Genomic DNA, 19,953 nt, shown 5'->3' on the forward strand with positions numbered 1-19,953 from the left:
AGTGAAGTTGGTGAAGTAATTCAAATTGTTCATGAAATTGTTGAAATTGGTGAAGTTGTTGAAAGTGAAGTTGTTATAGGTGAGAAGAGTCTTATTTCAGTGTTGATTTAATAACATTTGGAACATTTGATCGTTAACATTTTGGTTAATTGCTAATGCGTTAACTCTGTTGGGATTTGTTAAATTGCATGTGAACAGATACGATGGACGGTGAAGATCGTACGCCTGGACCCGTTGACCCTTCTGTGCTTACACTACAGGGCACACACCGCAGCGTTGCCGTATGGGATCAGACGGTAATATTGCATTTGTTTGTTCATGGACTACAGCTTGTTGAGTTTATATGGTATATGATCTTAATTTCTTTCTAACAGGTTGATCCGGCAAAGCAGCTCGTTTGCAGGCATTACACCACCAGGTTCATGGTGGGGTGGGGAATCGATCCTCGCGTTTTGGCGTACGTCGAGTTTGTCGGTTTAGGTGGTTTTCACCGTATGGCGTATAGGGAGATCGATCGAGCGCTTGTCACTGCGCTCGCGGAGAGGTGGAGACAGGAGACGCACTCCTTCCACCTACCTGTTGGTGAGACGACCGTTACTTTACGGGACGTGGCGATTCTTACGCGCCTTCCAGTACATGGGTCTGCGGTGACAGGACACGCGTTAGTCGATCCCGTCGGTTTGGTTGGTCGGGTACTTGGTGTCCAGCCAGGTCCCGCCGATATTAGGGGATCCGGGTTGAGGACCGGCTGGGTCCGTGAGACTTTCCGTGAGCTACCACCAGGGGCTGATGACGCCCAGGTTCAGAGATACGCCCGGGCGTACTTTTTCTTCCTCATCTCGGGCGTGTTGTTCGGGAATAAGAGCGGGAGCCATCTCCAGCTCATTTACGTGCAGCTGTTGGACCACGACTGGGATCATATCCGAGGCTACAGTTGGGGTAGCGCCTGTCTGGCGACGTTGTATCGCCAGCTGTGCAGAGCATCCCACGTAGGTGCTAACGAGATTGGAGGTCCCCTGATTGTCCTCCAGGTACCTCACTTATTTCTGTACCAAAAAAACTATTTCACCGCGCACTTACATATTTCATACTGAAGCTAGTTTTGTGTCTCTGTGTGCCAGTTCTGGGCTTGGGAGCATATCCATGTAGGCAGACCAGGCAGACCTGCGATACACCGTCGGGGGGAGCAGGACCAGGACGACCAGTACCAGGCGTACGATGCTCCCCCGCTCCCTACACCGGATGAGGCATATGGTTGCAGGTTCGATACAACTTTCATTGAGTTAGGCTTTATTTAATGCGCGGGGTTGTTAACTGAAACATTGTTCGATATTAGGTGGGTGGTACCCAGGCTGACACATGCTCATGCGGCGAGGGGTCTTCCGTATTACCGAGACGCCCTAGACCGACTCACCGAGGACCAGGTAACAATTTAAAATACAGTTTTAGCTTTTTTGTTTTAACATTGTACTTGTTGCGAACTAACATATTCATAATATTACTGTTGATGTGTATTTACAGGTGACATGGGACCCGTATGTACCTGACTTGGTAGATGCCATGCCTCCACATCTGCTAGACCATCAGGCGGAGTGGCGTGCTAGGGTCCCCCTGATCTGTTTCGAGGTTGTGGAGAGTCACCTGCCCGACCGAGTCATGAGGCAGTTTGGACTACGCCAGACTATCCCACAGGGGTGTGACACTAGTGTACAGCTTCACGGCATTGATCGTCGGGGAAAGGGGGAGACCAGCTGGGCGCTGGAGCATTGGCGTTTCCTTCAGCTATGGGAGCAACGGTTGGAGTTCATCGTTGGAGGTGATCTAATGCAGGGGGCTATGGATCCCGACGATCCGTACATGGTGTGGTACAGGCGTATCACACGACGCTCATCAACCCCAGCTACGCACCACCATCCACACATTACCATCCAGCATATGACATCATTAGCGGATATGTGAGTTATTATTTTTCTACTCCTTTTCAACAATTTCCATATTTGTATGCCATAGATCTGACTGATCGATGATTACTGCAGGCGGCGGATATGGTGGCGATGGTTGATGCGCTATCAGTCTCCCTTGAGTGCGGACCCACTAGAGCCCAGGTCGAGCAGGTGCGAGATATGGGCGTCGCTACCTTACGGAGATATGGTCACGCTCATCTCGCCCACCGGCGGGACGGTCATGATGGCAACTCACAGTTTGATCTCGGCCAGAGCAGCGGTGGATGTGATCCTACGTCACCCAGACACGCAGAGGATTACAACATCCACAGTACTGCGCCCTCTGGTACCCAGGAGGACCCCTCGTCCAGTCAGCTGACTCCCCCACCGCCCCGAGACCCATTCACCACAGTCACTCATTACAGGCGGCGACGTGTCAGACGGAGGGCCGACACTCAGGAGGCAGGACCTTTACCCCGAATAAATGAGTCAGGCTAGTATTATCTGTTGTATTCCCTGTTATTTTGTGTAATGATGTACATAACACTTATGAAATTAATATAATAAATCTTTTTTGAATGACTCCGTGTGTGCTTTGAAGTTAATTTGGTGGTTGGACTGTTGTTGGGCTGTTTCGAGTTTTCTGCAGTGCTTAAAGTTGACGGAACTCCCAGAATATGGTGGTGGTACGTGGTGGGGAGTGGCGGAGTTGGTGGTCGACGGTGGTGGGGTAGGGCTGTGGAGCTGGCTGTTGTGGTGGCTGTTGGAGGACTGCAGCATGCAAGCTGTTTGCTGAAGCTTGTTTTCTGCCTGGATGCTGGTTGCTGTTTCCAGCAGAAAAGCGCTGTCTGAGACAGCGCTTTATGTTCAAGCATAAAGCGCTGTCTGAGACAGCGTTTTATGTTCAAGCATAAAGCGCTGTCTGAGACAGCGCTTTATGTTGAACATATAAAATAGTTGTAGTTGAATTTTTTTAAAAAAAAAAACCAGGGGTAAAACGCTGTCCGAGACAGCGATTTACCCTGGAAGCTTAGTTTGGTAAATAGTTTTGCCACGCAACCATTTTTGTCATTAGTTTACGTTTAGAGCTCAAATTGGAAAAACGTTCGAGGAGTGGAGGACTATATGTAGTTCAAATGTTCAATAAGTTCATATCTATAATTCATGTGATGTGATTGCATGATTGGATTGTATAGGTTGCAGTGGTTTGGTTGTGAATAGAGGTGGATTTGGAGTCTATTTGATTGAGATTGTCATGAATTCAACTAGATTTGGCTTGATTCGAAAGACTTATCAATAAAGATGAATCTAAGTAGGTATATAGAGGTATAGTTGTGTCCCCATTAATTTTGAAGAATAAAATGTACAGAGTATAAAGATAATTATTGATAGAAATATAGTTTTTTGTCGCAATTTCATCCCCTTGATTCTAAAGGCTAATGTGTAAGTAATATATATTGGCTTTGTTAAGATGTATTTTAACCTCTATTAACATGTTACAAAAATTCCATTTAAAAGCAAGATAGTTCATTATGGCTGAATTGAAGAACGAAGAGTATGATCTAAAGAGATTTAATGTATTCAAGTGATCATCAAATATATCAAGCTAGCAAAACCAAGTAGCAAGATCACCCTCATATATAAAACATGTGATGTTGCTTGATTATATCTTATCCTTTTTTTTTTATGGATTATATCTTTTCCTTTTTTTTTATGGATTATATCTTTTCCTTGGTAAACTTAATTCTAAAACTTTTGATAGAAATTCCAACTTTCTGTGCTCAACCAAACAATATCAATCAAAATCTAGTAAGTGATAATATAAAGGAATTGTAAATAAAAGGAAAGAGTTTAACTTTTTTAGTTCAACCAAACGAGCACTCTAAAGTAAGATAGCATGTTAACTTTGAATACATACCCTTCAAAAAAGAATAATATAATATATTTTTTTATTAAATTATGCAAAATTACATAGCATAATAGAAATTTGAAGCTAAAAAGGCAAACATTGGGTTGTTGAATGTTGTGAAGAGAAACATTGAGCCTTGGAAATTATGTTACCCCTGCCTGGATGGACAATGCAATGCTAGACAAGGTGGACTTTTTAGGTTTTATGCTTCGACCACCCATCCCTAGGACCAATGGAGAGGGACTCGATGCTAATTTGTTGTCTTTAATCATATCTTAATTAATTAAATCATGTACACTTATGTACTCGTACTTAATTAATCACTAATCAATGTTTGTGCAATATTAATTGTCTGGAGTATTGTTTCAAAAAAATGTTGTATGGACTATGGATTATTATGTTTCTTTTTTTTGAAAGAATGGATTTTTATGTTTCTAAACAAACAATAATTTTTCGGGAAATTTTTTTTGAAAAAATAAGAAATCGATTTTTTGTTTAAGGATATTATGTCTCAAGAAAAGAAATGTAACTGACTGAGCCCAATTTCCAACTACACTAGTTTCATATTTGTCAAAAAAAAAAAAAAAAAAAAACTACACTAGTTTCATAAACAGTACTCCTTCCGTCCCTAAATTAGAAGCATATTTGTCTTTATTATGTGAGTAATAAATATTAGAAATAGGCTTCTAATAAAGGGACGGAGGGAGTACACCATAACAAATACTTCGTACAACTAATACATATACAAGGACAGTTCATGTCAATGTACATGATAATATTTGTGTAGATGCATATGTATATTCTTTATAAATTTCTCTATTGAAGTGTTGACGAATGTCCGAAGAAAAATCATAATAAAACTTCTTATATGGAGTAAATGCATTGCCATCATAACTATAGAGATTTAAATCATTATCACTAGTAGAAACAATATATGTGTGTGATACCGAACAAGTATAGATATGGACATAGATTTGCTTGAGTAAATGGCACAACAAAACATACTTGGTAGTCATGAATTTTGATTTGTAGTAGTAAAACGAAAACGGGTAGAAATGTGGAATAATCATGATTACCCTTCTAAAAGCTTTCCATAAACATTCATTTTGCAGAATTACCTTATTCATCATAGTCATCAATGTTAAAGCTTTAAGTAAATATGTGTATTGCTGATTGTAAATCTGAGTTAGTAACAAGATCAGTAAAATCTATGTGCAGAGAGTCTGACAAATTCAGCATGTATGATACTTCATATGATGCATTCAACTGCTGTTTATTGCAAACTGAGGAAACACCAAAAGCATGATTTCATACAAAAACCGCTGCGATTCATTACAGAAATCAGACCTTATATGTTGGTCTGATAGTTGTCTTATTTCATAATGGCATTCTTCTGTTCTCTGATACAAGTTTAAAATTTATCGCTTCGAAGACCAGAAGCAACAAATAACCTCAAGACAATCAACATTTCCACAAGGCACGGGTAATCAGTCCCTCCAAAACTGGACTGCTACAGCTTTCAAACTATACATAACATACAATACAATGATAATACATACTCTGTAGTATTAAGTAAAGATGGCTGTATAATACATTCTCATTAGTTACTTCAGCTCAGCTAGCCGGATATCCATGACTTGGGAAATAGTTTCAAGAAAACCTTCTTCACTCATTTCAGGAATTGACTGTCGCTGAGCTTCGCTAACAATTTCTTCAATAACAGATTCCCTGGTCAGATTTTCCCGGCACATGATGTTTCCGATGGCGAAAGGGGTCAGGCCTTTCTCTGCTCCTTTCTTCAACAACATCGTGGAGATGCGTAGAGTACGAGCACACTCAATAGGTACATCCCAACCATGAAACTTCAACAAAGCAAGGTCTTGTTCAGCATCAAGTGATTTAATGTACTTAATGGTCTCCGGTGAGAAGGATTGACGGGCTTGCGGCCAGTATAGCCAATCAAATGTGCAATCCTCAAACTGCCAAAAGAAAAAGGCTTGAGTTAAAAGGCTCAAACCACATTCATATAGAGATGAAGTATTAGTGTGCATGCTATTAATTTACATGGCAAGTCAAGCAGAATATAACCAACATCAGATTTCATGTTATTGGTGCTTGTAAGATTCATATTGGCTAATGTTATTCACATGGAAAAAATTATAACATGGCTAGCCATAAACTTGTAATGTGTTCATAAAGTTGTATTCCAGATTCCATGTAGTAATTTCAACCTACCATTAAAAGCACAAGATTATAATGTAAATTTTCTAAGTACTCATAGTTGTATGTTTCCTATTTACACGATAAATATAGAAACAATGTGGGCAGGTTATCATAATGTATTGTAAATAGCATCGTTTATGACTAATGAGAGATTGTGCATGATACAGTCAAATAAATTCTCTTTTCTTAGTCTAAGAGGGCTTTATCCCATGGAGAACTATATAGAGTTGTGAATGTTGCAGGTAAGATGTTCCTAAATAACGAAAACAAGATATAGAAGCAATGACTAATGAGAGATTGTGCATGATACAGTCAAATAAATTCTCTTTTCTTAGTCCAAGAGGGCTTTATCCCATGGAAAACTATTTAGAGTTGTGAATGTTGCAGGTAAGATGTTCCTAAATAACGAAAACAAGATATAGAAGCAATGACAGGGATAGGGGGAAGAAAAAATCTTACACTGTCAGGCAGGCAGTAGCCGTGATCAATTGGGATAAGCTCAATTCGACCATCTTTGGCATTTTTCTTGAAAAGAATATTCCCAGCATGCCTGTCAGCATTGGCCAACCTCAGGTCGAGGACGCTGATCTTGTGAACTTCTTCCACAGGGAAAGCTTGAGGACCAATATCCTCGCAATTACCATCATTCTCCTTGAACATTTGCAAAGATCCAATCTTCACATCATTCGATGTGCATTCAAACCCTTCTGGGTGATTGAACCCTTTGTGCAAACACCGGACCATTGCAGTAGGAGGCACCCCAGAAAAACCTACTACATCACGAGATGATGAGCGAGGCCCATCCTTTGGATAATCTAGAAGGTAAGCAGCAACTTCTCTCAATGCTCCCTCCCCGACTTTTGTTCCCCTTTTCAGCCCTTCACCATTTTCTGAGATGGGAAGGCCTTGTGGGTTATTGACAGCCATAGGCTCCTCATCAGTGGGCTTGAACACAGCTACAATCTTCTGACCTGAGGGATCTAGCATGAAATAGGCTCCTCCAGTGCCTTCGGTGGACCTAATTGGTTGTTTACCCTTATCTAAGCCATCAAATGATGAGTTAATTAAGTCCTGTATTGCCGATGTTAATTCAATTTTAGGATTAACAATCACAGGTTCTAACCAAAAATCTCTACTAGGCGCCTTCTTAGATAAAGGACGTAGCTCAACAGACGGTTTCTTGCATTCATCACTTTTATCCCTAGGCCTAATATCCGATGCCACTACCGAAAGTTCAACATCTTTTTCAACCGGAATAGCCCTAACTTTGGCTGATCTCTTAACCAGCAAATGGATAACACCATCATTGGTCTTACTAATATCATTAATTAGCCTCTGATCCTTAAGCCTCTCACCCTGACAAAAGAGTTCTTGATCATTAACATCAACAAATCCCTTTCCTTCCTTAAAGATTCTTTGCTTAAGGTACCCAACATTTCTATACCTATCGACTTGCAACTCGAACTCCTTCCCACAAGCAGTGCTAACTATGATGGCTAGGAGATCAGATAGCTTAAGGACCAAATGCAACACATCCCCGCCAGTGACACCATATTCCTTAACTAGGCAATCATTCCGGGCCAACTCCCTACCTCCATACACAAGTTTTTGTTTCTTAACTACAAACCCTTTACAAGTTTGGATCCTGAGTTTAACAGATGCAATCGAATCGGATTCCAAAACCCGAATAGGAATCACAGATCCGGCAACACTAAGATATACTAAAATTGACTCGTTCGAGTGCAAATCCACCTGGTTATCAGCATAACCTGGGAAATGCACCATATTTTCGTGAATGGAACTCAAAGCAATACCAGCACCAGCAGACATTGTCCTTAAATTACACACCCAGAACCTTTTTTCTTTTTTTTTTTTTTTTTTTTTTCAGCTTTTCTCTTTTAATGAGTATATTTACAACATTTAAAGATTCTAGCCTAGAACAACCAATTGAATTGGCCTAATTCCTTGAAGATTGGCCAATATAACAAACAAAATTAAATTAAAAAATACCCTATATGAAAAAAGAAGACCCTAATTCTTCAAACAAAACTATGATCAAATTTACATTTTACAGATTAAGAAGAAATATATTATATGGCCTCTTTACGCACAAGGGCAAAACCAAAATAAAAAAAAAAAAAATTTATAAACAAAATAAGGTATAACCTTGATTGATTAAGATGGAAGGTAATTGAAGTTCTCAATTGCTAGACCCAGAAAAATCCAACCTACAATCTTAACTATTCTCCCTTCTCTTCGATCAAAAATTAATAATAAAATCAAACCCAGAAAAATTATGACATACCCAGTTGACAATTAACAACAAATCACAAAAAATCAAGCCAAAAATGAATTAATTAAAAAAATTTGAGCGTTTGAAAGCGGAGGAAATTAATTTTCTAGAAGAGAGAGAAAATGGATTCTTACCAGGGAAAACGGGAAGAATCGAGGAAAAAATGAAGGAGAATGAGGGGATTAATGGGGGAAACCAGAGATATCCAGATGTCAGTCAATTAACGAACAATTGAAAAACAGGTTATTTTACCCAGATTAGGATTTGATACATTTTTAATTTTTTTGGATTGAGAATTTTTGTTGATTCGAAAATAAACGAAATTGTCGCCGAAAATGGAGCAAGGAGAGAGAGTGAGAGGAGGAGAGAGCATGGGGTAGCCGTTGGCTTTATATGTACAAATTTTGACTGATACATAATTGATTTTAATTTTGGGTAACGACTAGTATTAATTTGTTTTTGCCAGGGTGATAAAACTGATAATTAACAGCATTTAGTTTGACTGGTTGAGGAGGACTCATTGACTCCTAGGTGGAGGGTGTGGAGGCGAGGAGCTTACATCCCATGGATACTCTAAAGTCTACGGAAAATTTTTTACGCAGTATATTTTTTATGTCTAAATAATTGCCTGCTAAATTCGGGTAAAAAGGTTGGATTGAGAAATTAAGACAGAATTTAGCATTATGTAGTGTAAGTAGATTTTTTTTAGTGTATTGTATCTCAAGTTGAATCTATATTGAGTGAGTCATTATAGTGGAGTATAAGTTTTTGCTTACTTGGATATACTTACTTGATCTATCAATTTGTTTTGACACTTTCAAAATTTTTGGTTGGCACTTCTTTCGTACTTAAACCTAATCAAGTTAACATTAAACATTGTTGGAGCATATAAGGCATGCAAATAAGTCCTGATGTATGATGATCACATGCCATCTCACAATCTCGTATGTTGTTAACACACTCCTCTTCGTGGGCATGTGCCAATGAGGTAACTAAATTTATGATGGTTTCAGTTGTAGGATATAGAAGTATTGTAGGGAATGATGATGAATTAATAATGATAAATGGGATATATATACATTGTGAAACGTAGTAATAACCATCTGCACATTGATCCCTTCACCTCATCCCATTGCCCGATATTATCGATCACATACCACTTGATTTAAGTGAGTACATGCGTTTTAAAACATCTAGTCATACTTTTTTCTAGATAAGATTTTATGTAATTAAAAGTATTATCAATAATTATGATTGCAAATCAATTATAGAACTCACATAATTTCTTTAGTAAATAAACATCGACATACCAAAAAAATTTAAATTGTACTATCACCGTTTCATAGATCTTAAAAGGCAAAGCAATTAGCATAACAATTTTGAAGATGGCGAACATGTTGTTCTACACTTTTACTATAGGAAGTTGGCAATGTGAACATAACTTGGTATTGTACAAGGATATTCAGAATTCCAAGAACTAGTTCTACAAAAAACATTTGAAAACTGCTGTTAAATTAACAATTAACAAGAGACAAAAGTGAAAACCTTGTATGGGTGCACGATTTTGCTCTACCTTTTCACTGAATATGACACATTATACAATTCTCTTTAAAATATTAAAGCCTGCAATCAATTTGAAAGTGAAGTTTTTGCAACTTTTTTTAGACTGTTTCTATGAGTAACGGTGTTAAAAATTCTGTTAAACTATTTGTATAAAAGTAAACGGCGTAAATGGGAATAGATCCGTTAATACTCCCGTTGTAAGTTGTAAACGCTCGTCAATTGTGATACCAAACAGAAGGAGCGGGCTCGCAGAATATGTCCCTTTCTTTTTTAGTAGCATCTAAATTTTGATGCTTGCATTTGAATTAAGAAACTGAGTATTCTCGCTTTCAGATGGTGTCTCGAATAGTTGTTAATTAGGGAAAACTGACATTATAACGTAATAAATTAATATACTAAATATATACTTCATTATTTTGTATGAAATATATATAATGTTTGGAGAAAGAACATTTTAACGAGTAGGATTAATAATACAACTGTAATCCAAAAATTACTCCGTGATAAATAATAAATTTAATTATCAAGCAATGCCTTTGTATTCTATTTTGTATTTGTCTTGGACATAATTATCCAATGTATTGAGTCATTATGAAAATTTGACATATTATATGATCAATACAAATCTAAATAATCCATATATACAACTCAGATATTCTAACATGTAGTGTATTATTAATCCCACTGAATAAATTGAGTTATGAAGAAAGAATGTAAAAGGAAATAACTTTTACGAAGGCTGTTTTGATAAAACTATAATCAATCTTAAACTCGAAGGATTTGGAGATGATATGATTTTCAATAGAATATTGAATTATCTGAAAAGGAAAGAAGATCTTCTGAGTTACTGATTATGAAGCAAAAGAATAATAATACTCCGTAATAATAATGGTTTAAATAATAAGGTAATGCCGTTGCTGGCGGGTGCGGGGTGCCCCCATTTAAAGCTTAAAATAGCAACATACAATGAACGGGGATAGTGTAATAGAGTATACATTGCACATACAATGAACGACGATGATATCTGGCAATCAAAGCATGGATATTTGCGCTTTTTGTCATGCATAATCCTTTTAGGTCAGTTTTAGATATATACGAGTACACATTAGTCATTAGAGTATCAAATATGAACTATATGTCTCTTTATAAATATTAAGATGGGTGTTTAATTTGGTACAACATAATCATCATGCATTTATTTTGAATGACAATTATCTTAGTTTAATTTATTAAAGTCTTGTACATAATGTGTTTGGTTGGGAACGAATCTCATTTACATCATTACATGCTTGCTTTTTTTTTTTTTTTTTTGTATGTTTCACCCGGTTCACCCTTTGGGCTAATCTGGAGTCGAGGCTCAGTTATGATTGGTTAGGTTCCAATCCCCACCCAATGAACTTAATGTGAATTTGTGATACTTTCTCACATTTGTTTTATTCACCTTTAATGAACTTAATTACTTAAATTAAGTTTACTTAAATAATACTTAAATTATTTTATTGATTAATTTTTTTTTAATAATTTACTTTTTTTTTTTAAGAAAACATATTAATTTGCTACTTCGTATTACAATTGTTATTTGAAAGATATTTTACTGAATAAAACTTATTTTTGCTAAAGTATAGTGTCTGGTCATTCTAGGAGACAAATAGATTTAAAACATGTTCGAACATATAAAAGTTATACTTTACACAAATTGAACTCAATCAAATTCTTAATATATACTCATACATAATTTTTATCGTGACTCTGAACTAAAACCGACTTTGAAGAATTTAAATTTAATATGTATTCAAATTTTGAAATTCTTAAATGATACTCCGTATCATTTTATTTTTGGATCTTGCTAACAAACGCCCTCAGGGCGTTGGCGTTAGTTAAGCATTCAAAAATTTACCTAAAGTAGTAGGTATTAATTTAGGAAAGGATGACAAAATCACGCATCGATCGGTGTAATTAATGTTCATTTTAATTTAATATTTCTACTTTTAGTTATCTTATCCAACGCCCCTAGGGCGTTTGTTAGCTTTTGCCTTTATTTTTAAAGTGTCAAAAATAATAGTCGGTACATTTAATATATGTAAATCATACGGAGTACTTATCTAAATTTATTAAAACTCTCGTAAAAAAAAAAATTAAAACTCTAAAAAAAATGACTAAAATTAATCGTAACTTTTGTCAAAACATTTAAATGTCTACCAATTGGTTGTTGGTGCAGTGGTAATTGGGAGCACTTGGTAGGGAGGACCCGTGTTCGATCCTCCGCAACAACAATTGAGAGGGGATTGGAACCTAATCACCCAAAACTGATCCCCAAATCCAAATTACCCTAAATGGTGAACCGGCGGAACAACAACAACCAAAAAAAATAAAAATTGGACAATTGGACAAATGGACTCAAGCTCTCAATTCATATAGTGATTTTTGTAAAGAGAGATGTCACGTGTACTACTAATTATTTTCTAACAAGTCTAATTAAATAACATAAGCAGATAAGGTCATGAAATCCAAACCGACCAAATGTTGAAAATTAATAGATGTACATCGTCTTTAATCATACAATTAAAATATTAAAAGTGTTGTGGGGCAAAACATAATCAAACAGATACGTAATAAAAATCACTGATATGAGTGAATGAGTGATATCCTCGGATAGGCATATTTTTTTTTAAAGGATGCCCATCTAGTTACATTCAAATTTGATTCGAATCGCATATCTGGCTTATGATATGTAAGTCCTTTAAATAAGAGATTTTGTATACGGTGAGACTCGAACTTAAAACCTCCTTTATATGACATCAAATTGTTTACCACTTGAATCAACTCTTGTTGGTTCGAACAGGCATATCAAATTCAAAAGGATCTTCAATATTTCATGAATAATTGACTTTTTGTAGGGCGTAAAATGTCTCCTTTTGGGCCAGCTAAACTAAGAGGCCTTAAGCCAAAAATTCATCTGATTTGTATTGCGTAGTACTTCCTCCTTTTTTTTAGTTGACACCATTTGACTTTTACACTATTCACAAACTACATTTTGACTAGCTTTTGTGATTTATAGCTACGATAAAATATAATCAAGTGAGATTTTGTTTGAATCGTGACAATCGTCTCAATGTATATTTTATTAATATCCACTTTTTATAATTTTACAATGTTAGAGAATTAGAGATATTACTCGTTAAAATAGTGTGTTGGCAAGCATAATAATAAAATAGTTTTAAATACGAGTCAGGCCGCACCCCGCGAACCAAGAGAGAGTCCACTTCACAAGAGTAAAGGAGGTTCCATCCCAAAAACATATGGCAATAGGAGGAGTAGCCCCTTACCCTGATAAAGTGATTAACTCTCTTTTCTTCAATCAATGTGGAATACTTACACGTGGTGATACTTGAGAGATCTATTCTTCAACACTCCCTCTCACATGTAAGGTCCCTTTTTAACTTTGTTTCATGTGATTTTTCGGGCTAGAGTGCTTTTTCACTCCCCCTCACATGGACCTATTCTTGGCCCAGTGAACTTTAGCCATTTAGGGTCCTATATCGTGAACCTGGCTCTGATACCATGTTAATGGACCAACTCAACTAAAAGCTTAAGCTGATGGTTAAAGCCCGAACATATGTTTTATACTCTATCAAATAGTGTCAACTAAATAAAAACAGATGTAGTATATTGTTGGTTGTGAACTTGTGATTGATGTCTAACAATGATGGATACTTTATTAATGTTTGTTTGGAACAATTGGATCACTTGGTTATTGACTTATTGGGTGGGTCGGTACGGTTTAAAAGTAGACAATCAACTGATTAGGTCATGGTTTAAAGCGAGTTGGATCAATGTGGGTCATAAGTGGGTTGACCGATAAACAAAGGAAAATCAATAAATAAGAGAGACAAAAGATATGTGAATATTAAACCTTTTTTTTTTTTCTTTGTTTGTTTAAATGATATGTGGATAATATACTTTACCCTTTGCGTAAAAAAAAAAAAAAAAAAAAAAATTATCTATTTTCTTCTATGATATTATTGGGCTATTATTTTGGGCTTATATCAACCTTATCCAATACATTTTAGAGTCATGTCCAAGAAAAGCCTTTTTTACATTGACCATGATCTCATATCTATTAGATAACTTGTTCCAAAAAGTCAATAACCATTCCTAATTATGGGGTCAATTAAAATACATATTTCCAAAGTGAAAACTCCTAAAAAGTAGAAGAATGTGAGGTTCTTTGGTTGACAAAAATAACACCTGACAAAATTAACTCATACTTGATCACTTGATCGAGAATTCGAACTCTACTCGAGATCTTTTTACCCATTGTTGAGACCTTACCCAATAATAAATATTCTCAATAATGAATTAATGATCATATTATTAAAATAAGCTAGAGGTGACAAGGTGAGTCCATCCCGTTAGCCCAACCCAGTTTTGGGCGGATTTTGGTCCAAAAATCAATCGTTTTTTTAAACGGGCCATAGGCAAGCTATTTTATGAATTTTAGTTAATTCTGTATTTATTTTTGCATGATCTGATCCAATTTTACGGGTTTTCGACACACATCGGCCCAAATCTTGGCCTAATCTGTTACAATTGGCTTATTTTCTCCCCTTCATTCCGGTCTGAATTGATCTGAATCGCCCCATAATCACCTCTAAAATAAGGTTGTAGACAATGTAATAAACAAAAATTACATGACCTGACTTGAATAAAACTCATAAGCAATATGAAACAAGTCTTGGAAAAAAAAAAATACGCAAACCAAACGACCCAACTTGAAATAAGGCGTTCTCTATAAGACTATAACTCTTGAATACTTGATTACTACTCCCTCCATTCTACAATGATGTTCCTACAGTTCATTTCGGGTGTTTTAAATGATGTTTCTACTTTCTATTTTAATTCCACACATATTTTCATTATTTTCCCATATAACCCTTATTTTAACGGTCCCAATTCAAAAAAGATAGTCCTAGTGTATTTTATTCTAAATTAATAAGTAGTCTCAATTACTTCATTCTACGGAATAAAAAAGAATGATCTTATTATACTTAAATGGTTCAAATGTACTTTATCTCAACATTCTTCTCTTACTTTAATTTACACAAAAGATTTCAAATAGAAACATGATTGTTTATAGGGTAATTAACCAAGCTCTTACCCTATTTAACAGCCCAACTTCAAAACAAATCCCAACAATTCAATTACAAAATCCCACTTTCCCACCCTTTTTTGATTTCTTCCCAACAAATTCTATCTCCAATCATCGTCTAAACATACCCGCCAAGAACTCACTCTGTTTCTCTCTCTTCCTTCAACAATGGCGCTCAAAACCTCCATTTTCTCTCCCCTCACCACCCTCGCCATTTTCGCACTCTCAGCAAACTCCTTTGAATACCCACAACAACTAATCGACGAAACTTACTTCCAAGACTTATACAACATGAACATCCACTTCCCTCTTTCCTTACCACCCACTTCGCCGTCGCCGGCCAATGGATCAGCGCTTGTTCCGGCGTTATTCGTGCTCGGAGATTCTTCTGTTGATTGCGGAAACAATAACTTTCTTGGGACTTTCGCTCGTGCCGACCGCCTTCCTTATGGCAGAGACTTTGATACTCATCAACCTACTGGAAGATTCTGTAATGGCAGAATTCCTGTTGATTTTCTAGGTATTAATTTTCAAGTTAACCCATGATTTTTTGTTTATTTTACTTTTAAGTTCTGGGTTATTTCTTGATTTTGATTTTAAGCTGAAATTTGCTTCTGGGTATCTGTAGTTTTCCATTTCTTGATGAAATTCACTTCTGGGTGTTTATGAATCTTGGGGTTCTTCATGAATTTTTCTTCAATAAATAATATTTACTTTCTGGGTTTTTGAGGGATTGTATAGTTTATAATTAATTTGATGGGGGGTTTTTGTAGGGTTTTTAGTGGCTGAAATTTAATAATCCTTTCATTTTACTGATTAATTGATTTGGATTGTTGTGCTGTTTAGCATTGCGATTAGGGCTTCCATTTGTGCCAAGTTATCTAGGACAATCAGGGAGCATTAATGATATGATTCACGGGGTGAATTATGCTTCTGCTGGAGCTGGAATTATTTTCTCAAGTGGAACAGATCTGGTAAAAACCTATAGAAAGTTAATTTTCTGGCTATTTTGCTATATGACTAATTATTTAATGCTGTTGTGCTAAAATAAGGTGAAATTAAACATGTTAGGCTGAAATTTAGTGTAGGTAATCTAGCAAACATCGGTAGCTAAGCGGATTAACTAACAAGGAAATGGATATGTGACTACATTTACTCGGTACAGTGACATAAATTTTCACCATTGGAAATGTATTTTGCACTGAGTAATGTCATAGCAAAGTTGGTCATAATGAACCTTAGGGTATGCTACTGTGTGTTAGTGGTATGTTTGGATGCATTTTTAAGTTCCTTAGAAAAGCAAAAGTGGTTGCAAATTGCAATGATTTATGGCAGTCAGGCAGTTAATCATATGGCAAATAGAATAGAGTAGCATATGTAATATCACCTGAGTCTAATCCACAGGGTATGTGTTATTTGGTATGATACATATAATGCTCCTATGATTTTGCTAGTATATTTGTTTACTACTCCATAATGTATCAACAGGTAGTAAACATGAACCTTGTGTAATTTAATTGATTTTCAAGGGTCATGAAACATAGGGCTATAAGTGACCAAATCCTGATATCTGACATCTACTGATCTTTTGCTGAAATAATTCTTGCAGGGACAGCGCGTCTCCTTAGCTCAGCAAATACAGCAGGCCACTGATACATTTCAGCTGTTCATGATGAGCATGGGTGAAGATGCTGCAGTGCGTCTTATCTCTGATTCAATCTTCTATATTTCTATTGGAACCAATGACTACATACATTTCTATCTCCAAAATGTATCGGGTATCCAATCAGTGTACAGTCCCTGGAGTTTCAACCATTTTCTTTCAACCTCATTGAAGCAGGAAATCAAGGTGATTCTGATTATTATCATACTAGTAGCTTCATATGTATAAAAATATGTTATCATAATAGTTTGGTTTGGGAACTCTGTAAAGAATGACATATTTACTGATTTTTTTCCCCTAACATATGGTTTAAAAGAATCTACACACTGCACATGTGAGAAAAGTGGTGGTAATGGGAATTGCACCTATGGGATGCGCTCCTCACTACCTATGGCGATATAGAAGCAAGAACGGGGAGTGCATCCAAGAAATCAACAATATGATAATGGAGTTCAACTTTGTGATGAGATACATGATTCAGGAGCTAAACAAGGAGCTTTCTGATTCCAAAATCATTTTCTGTGATATGTATGAAGGTTCTATGGATATCATACAGAACCATGAACATTATGGTAATGTAAAACATTACATCCTTCTGATTGATCAATACCATCGTATATGCTTCTGAAAATACTGAACCATAAATAATTGGTTTATGTAGGGCTCCAAGTTACAACTGATGCATGCTGTGGGTTAGGAAGATACAGGGGCTGGATTATGTGTTTGTCACCTGAAATGGCTTGCAATAATGCTTCTACCCACATTTGGTGGGATCAGTTTCATCCAACGGATGCAGTAAATTCGATATTGGCTGATAATATCTGGTCTGGATTGCATTCAAATATGTGCTACCCTATGAACATGAAGGACATGCTTTCTTCTGGATAGATAAGCACGGTGGATATATCTTGCTCTGAATTTGCTTCTCTCTGCAACCTCAAGATACATGTGTTTGTTTTTCCAAGTGACAAAAATTGGTAAAAGTATATTATACTGCATAGCTTCTGGAGTTCTGCACCAACATCCTCCCATGAGAAAATTTTGTATAGTTTCTTGAGAATTACATAGATATATGAAAATACTGTTCTTTGTATATTCTTAGTAAATTTTTTCTTCTGTATCATTCCTCTGCACAAAACTTGGAAATGCTGTTGTAATGTCCCTGTAAAGATGAAGACAAATATAATGATTTCTGGTAGCAATGTCCCACTTTAAATCTTTTATGGTGAAAATTGAACAAGCTATAAAACTATACTTCAAATATGGAATTGTCATATTCTTCAGTATGGAAGGAGTTCTAGCCACAAAACCCTCCCATTCTTCCAGATCAATCTTCCCATCACCTTTAGAATCTGCTTCTTCAAATGTCTATGGAAACAAAGGATGAAAATCAGATTAGATTTGTGATATCATCATTTGCTTCTAACTATTTGGCAAGCATAATGATGACCTTGTCAATTATTCCTTGGATGATGTCGTCTGAAAGGACCAAAGCAGACTCGTCTAGAAAAGCCAAAATCATCACTCTTACCTGTCACATTATGCCATATAAAAACTAAATTCTTGTGATTGTTTTGTGCCGTTCTCAAAATTAATGATGCTTGCAGATATGTGATGGTAAACTGTAAGAAAAATCACAGCAACAAACCTCCTCAGGCTCTATGTAACCTGTTTCCCATACGTCGTATAGCTGAAATGTGACTGATATATTGCCGCATTGGAAACAAAGCATTAAAACCTGTCAACCAAATGCATGTAGTAGGGAACAAATAGTCTAATTGATCATGGAGATAGAACTGACAACCCTACAGGTAGCTTTTTCAGTCTGCGGTGCATTTGGATGGAAAATGCTTAAACCTTGGACAAACTCTTCAAAATCTATCAACCCATCATGCTTTGAATCAAACTGATGGAACATCTGCTAAAAGTGAGCAAAAAAAAATTAAAATGCAAGTAATTGGCTCTTGGCAATGCTGAATGCACTTCTCTTATCAAAAGCGGGTAAGTGTTACCCTGTCAGTGAAAATACTTTGTTCTCTTCTGTCTCTGAATAACCCAACTTGGAATGCTTCCTGCACGTATAAATGCTTACATCAACTCTGAAGAAAAATATGGAAGATGTTTTATACACTTTCTACTCGTTCTTTGAAAGAAGATCAAAGCATTTTGAAGTATGATGTAAATCTTACTTTGCTAATGAAGCCGTCATCAACGATTGAACTGCTCAACCTTCTGAATAACTCGTATAAGTTCTCCACCTCAGTCACACTAACTGTAATTTGACCCATCAAACTTAGATCACCAAGGGTATGTATATATATATATGATCGAAAAGAGTAAGAAATGATTGTAGCTTACAGTAAGTTTGAGCTGCCAACACAGCTGAATCTTTCCTTCTGCTCCTCTCTTTCATGCAACAGCCACCCATTGGTTTATTTGTTAGCTGAATGCTCTAGGAAGATTGCGAAATTGAGAAAAACTCTGTCCGTTCTGAGGACAAATGCCTAATTGATAGCGTGAACTATTAGACTATTTGTAGTGCAGTCTATTTGAGAAGATTATGAGATGGTTGGAAGTAGTAACACAAGGCTCAGAGGTTTCTCATCAAGTATTCAAAGGAAAAGAAGCAGATACAAAGGTACAGTTGTTTAGAAGGAGGTTGTCTCTGCAGCAATTATATATATATACAGAATATATGGAAAGTCAGAAACTTGGCTTTATGGGCTACTAATTATTACAGTAAATATTGCTAATAAAGAGGTACAGGGACTGTAAATCTTTCTATTACTCTTTTGTATTTGCATAAGGGAGATCATCAGAGAATTGTTACCTTCGTCTGGAATAATTTATCACATATGCAGATATGCTATCTTAGATTTTTAGAATGTTGTCCAGAAAAAGTTGTTACATGTCCTAACTAGTAATGAAATATAATTAGAATTCCTATACGCCTCTATTCATAATGGGATAGGGATATGATATATATGACCCATTTGTTATATAGTTTATGTAAAATCATTTCAATCCTTAATTTTAAACATTTTTTTTGGGTTAAAAAGAAAAAGTAAACACACATTTTTTTAATACTACTCCGTAGCACTTTAAGTCTTTCACATCCCTTAGTTTTACATAAACTATATTCACTATCATTTTTTTTATTTGTTTTTAAATCCTCATTTCCTCCAATAAACCTCACACAAAATTTTTACA

The 19,953-nt window shown here is 36.2% G+C and overlaps 4 protein-coding genes across 4 annotated transcripts; 2 read left to right on the forward strand and 2 right to left on the reverse strand.

Annotated features, from left to right (window-relative positions):
* Window positions 1-13: 13 nt before the first annotated feature.
* On the forward strand, window positions 14-2,362 carry LOC110719246 (serine/threonine-protein phosphatase 7 long form homolog). The gene is made up of 6 exons (XM_021898145.1): window positions 14-296; window positions 375-1,031; window positions 1,122-1,261; window positions 1,337-1,424; window positions 1,522-1,955; window positions 2,037-2,362. The coding sequence occupies exons 1-6, from the start codon at window positions 204-206 to the stop codon at window positions 2,320-2,322; spliced, it is 1,698 nt and encodes a 565-aa protein (XP_021753837.1). The 5' UTR covers window positions 14-203; the 3' UTR covers window positions 2,323-2,362.
* A 2,796-nt stretch (window positions 2,363-5,158) lies between these two features.
* Window positions 5,159-8,871, reverse strand: LOC110719696 (phosphatidylinositol 4-kinase gamma 4-like). The gene is made up of 2 exons (XM_021898676.1): window positions 6,535-8,871; window positions 5,159-5,831 (listed from the first exon to the last, which is right to left on the reverse strand). Exons 1-2 carry the CDS (start codon window positions 7,903-7,905, stop codon window positions 5,457-5,459), a joined length of 1,746 nt encoding a protein of 581 aa, XP_021754368.1. The 5' UTR covers window positions 7,906-8,871; the 3' UTR covers window positions 5,159-5,456.
* Window positions 8,872-15,027: 6,156 nt separating this feature from the next.
* On the forward strand, window positions 15,028-17,659 carry LOC110719697 (GDSL esterase/lipase At5g08460-like). Its single transcript, XM_021898677.1, has 5 exons — window positions 15,028-15,600; window positions 15,927-16,054; window positions 16,690-16,929; window positions 17,060-17,315; window positions 17,405-17,659. The coding sequence occupies exons 1-5, from the start codon at window positions 15,249-15,251 to the stop codon at window positions 17,629-17,631; spliced, it is 1,203 nt and encodes a 400-aa protein (XP_021754369.1). The 5' UTR covers window positions 15,028-15,248; the 3' UTR covers window positions 17,632-17,659.
* Window positions 17,660-17,808: 149 nt separating this feature from the next.
* LOC110719699 (calcineurin B-like protein 3) lies at window positions 17,809-19,504 on the reverse strand. Its single transcript, XM_021898680.1, has 8 exons — window positions 19,102-19,504; window positions 18,933-19,015; window positions 18,756-18,815; window positions 18,553-18,661; window positions 18,392-18,444; window positions 18,194-18,274; window positions 17,999-18,111; window positions 17,809-17,905 (listed from the first exon to the last, which is right to left on the reverse strand). Exons 1-8 carry the CDS (start codon window positions 19,169-19,171, stop codon window positions 17,842-17,844), a joined length of 633 nt encoding a protein of 210 aa, XP_021754372.1. The 5' UTR covers window positions 19,172-19,504; the 3' UTR covers window positions 17,809-17,841.
* Between the last annotated feature and the right edge of the window lie 449 nt (window positions 19,505-19,953).

Source organism: Chenopodium quinoa, unplaced genomic scaffold (genome assembly GCF_001683475.1).
Source record: "Chenopodium quinoa cultivar QQ74 unplaced genomic scaffold, ASM168347v1, whole genome shotgun sequence".
Classification (NCBI taxonomy): Eukaryota; Viridiplantae; Streptophyta; class Magnoliopsida; order Caryophyllales; family Amaranthaceae; genus Chenopodium; species Chenopodium quinoa.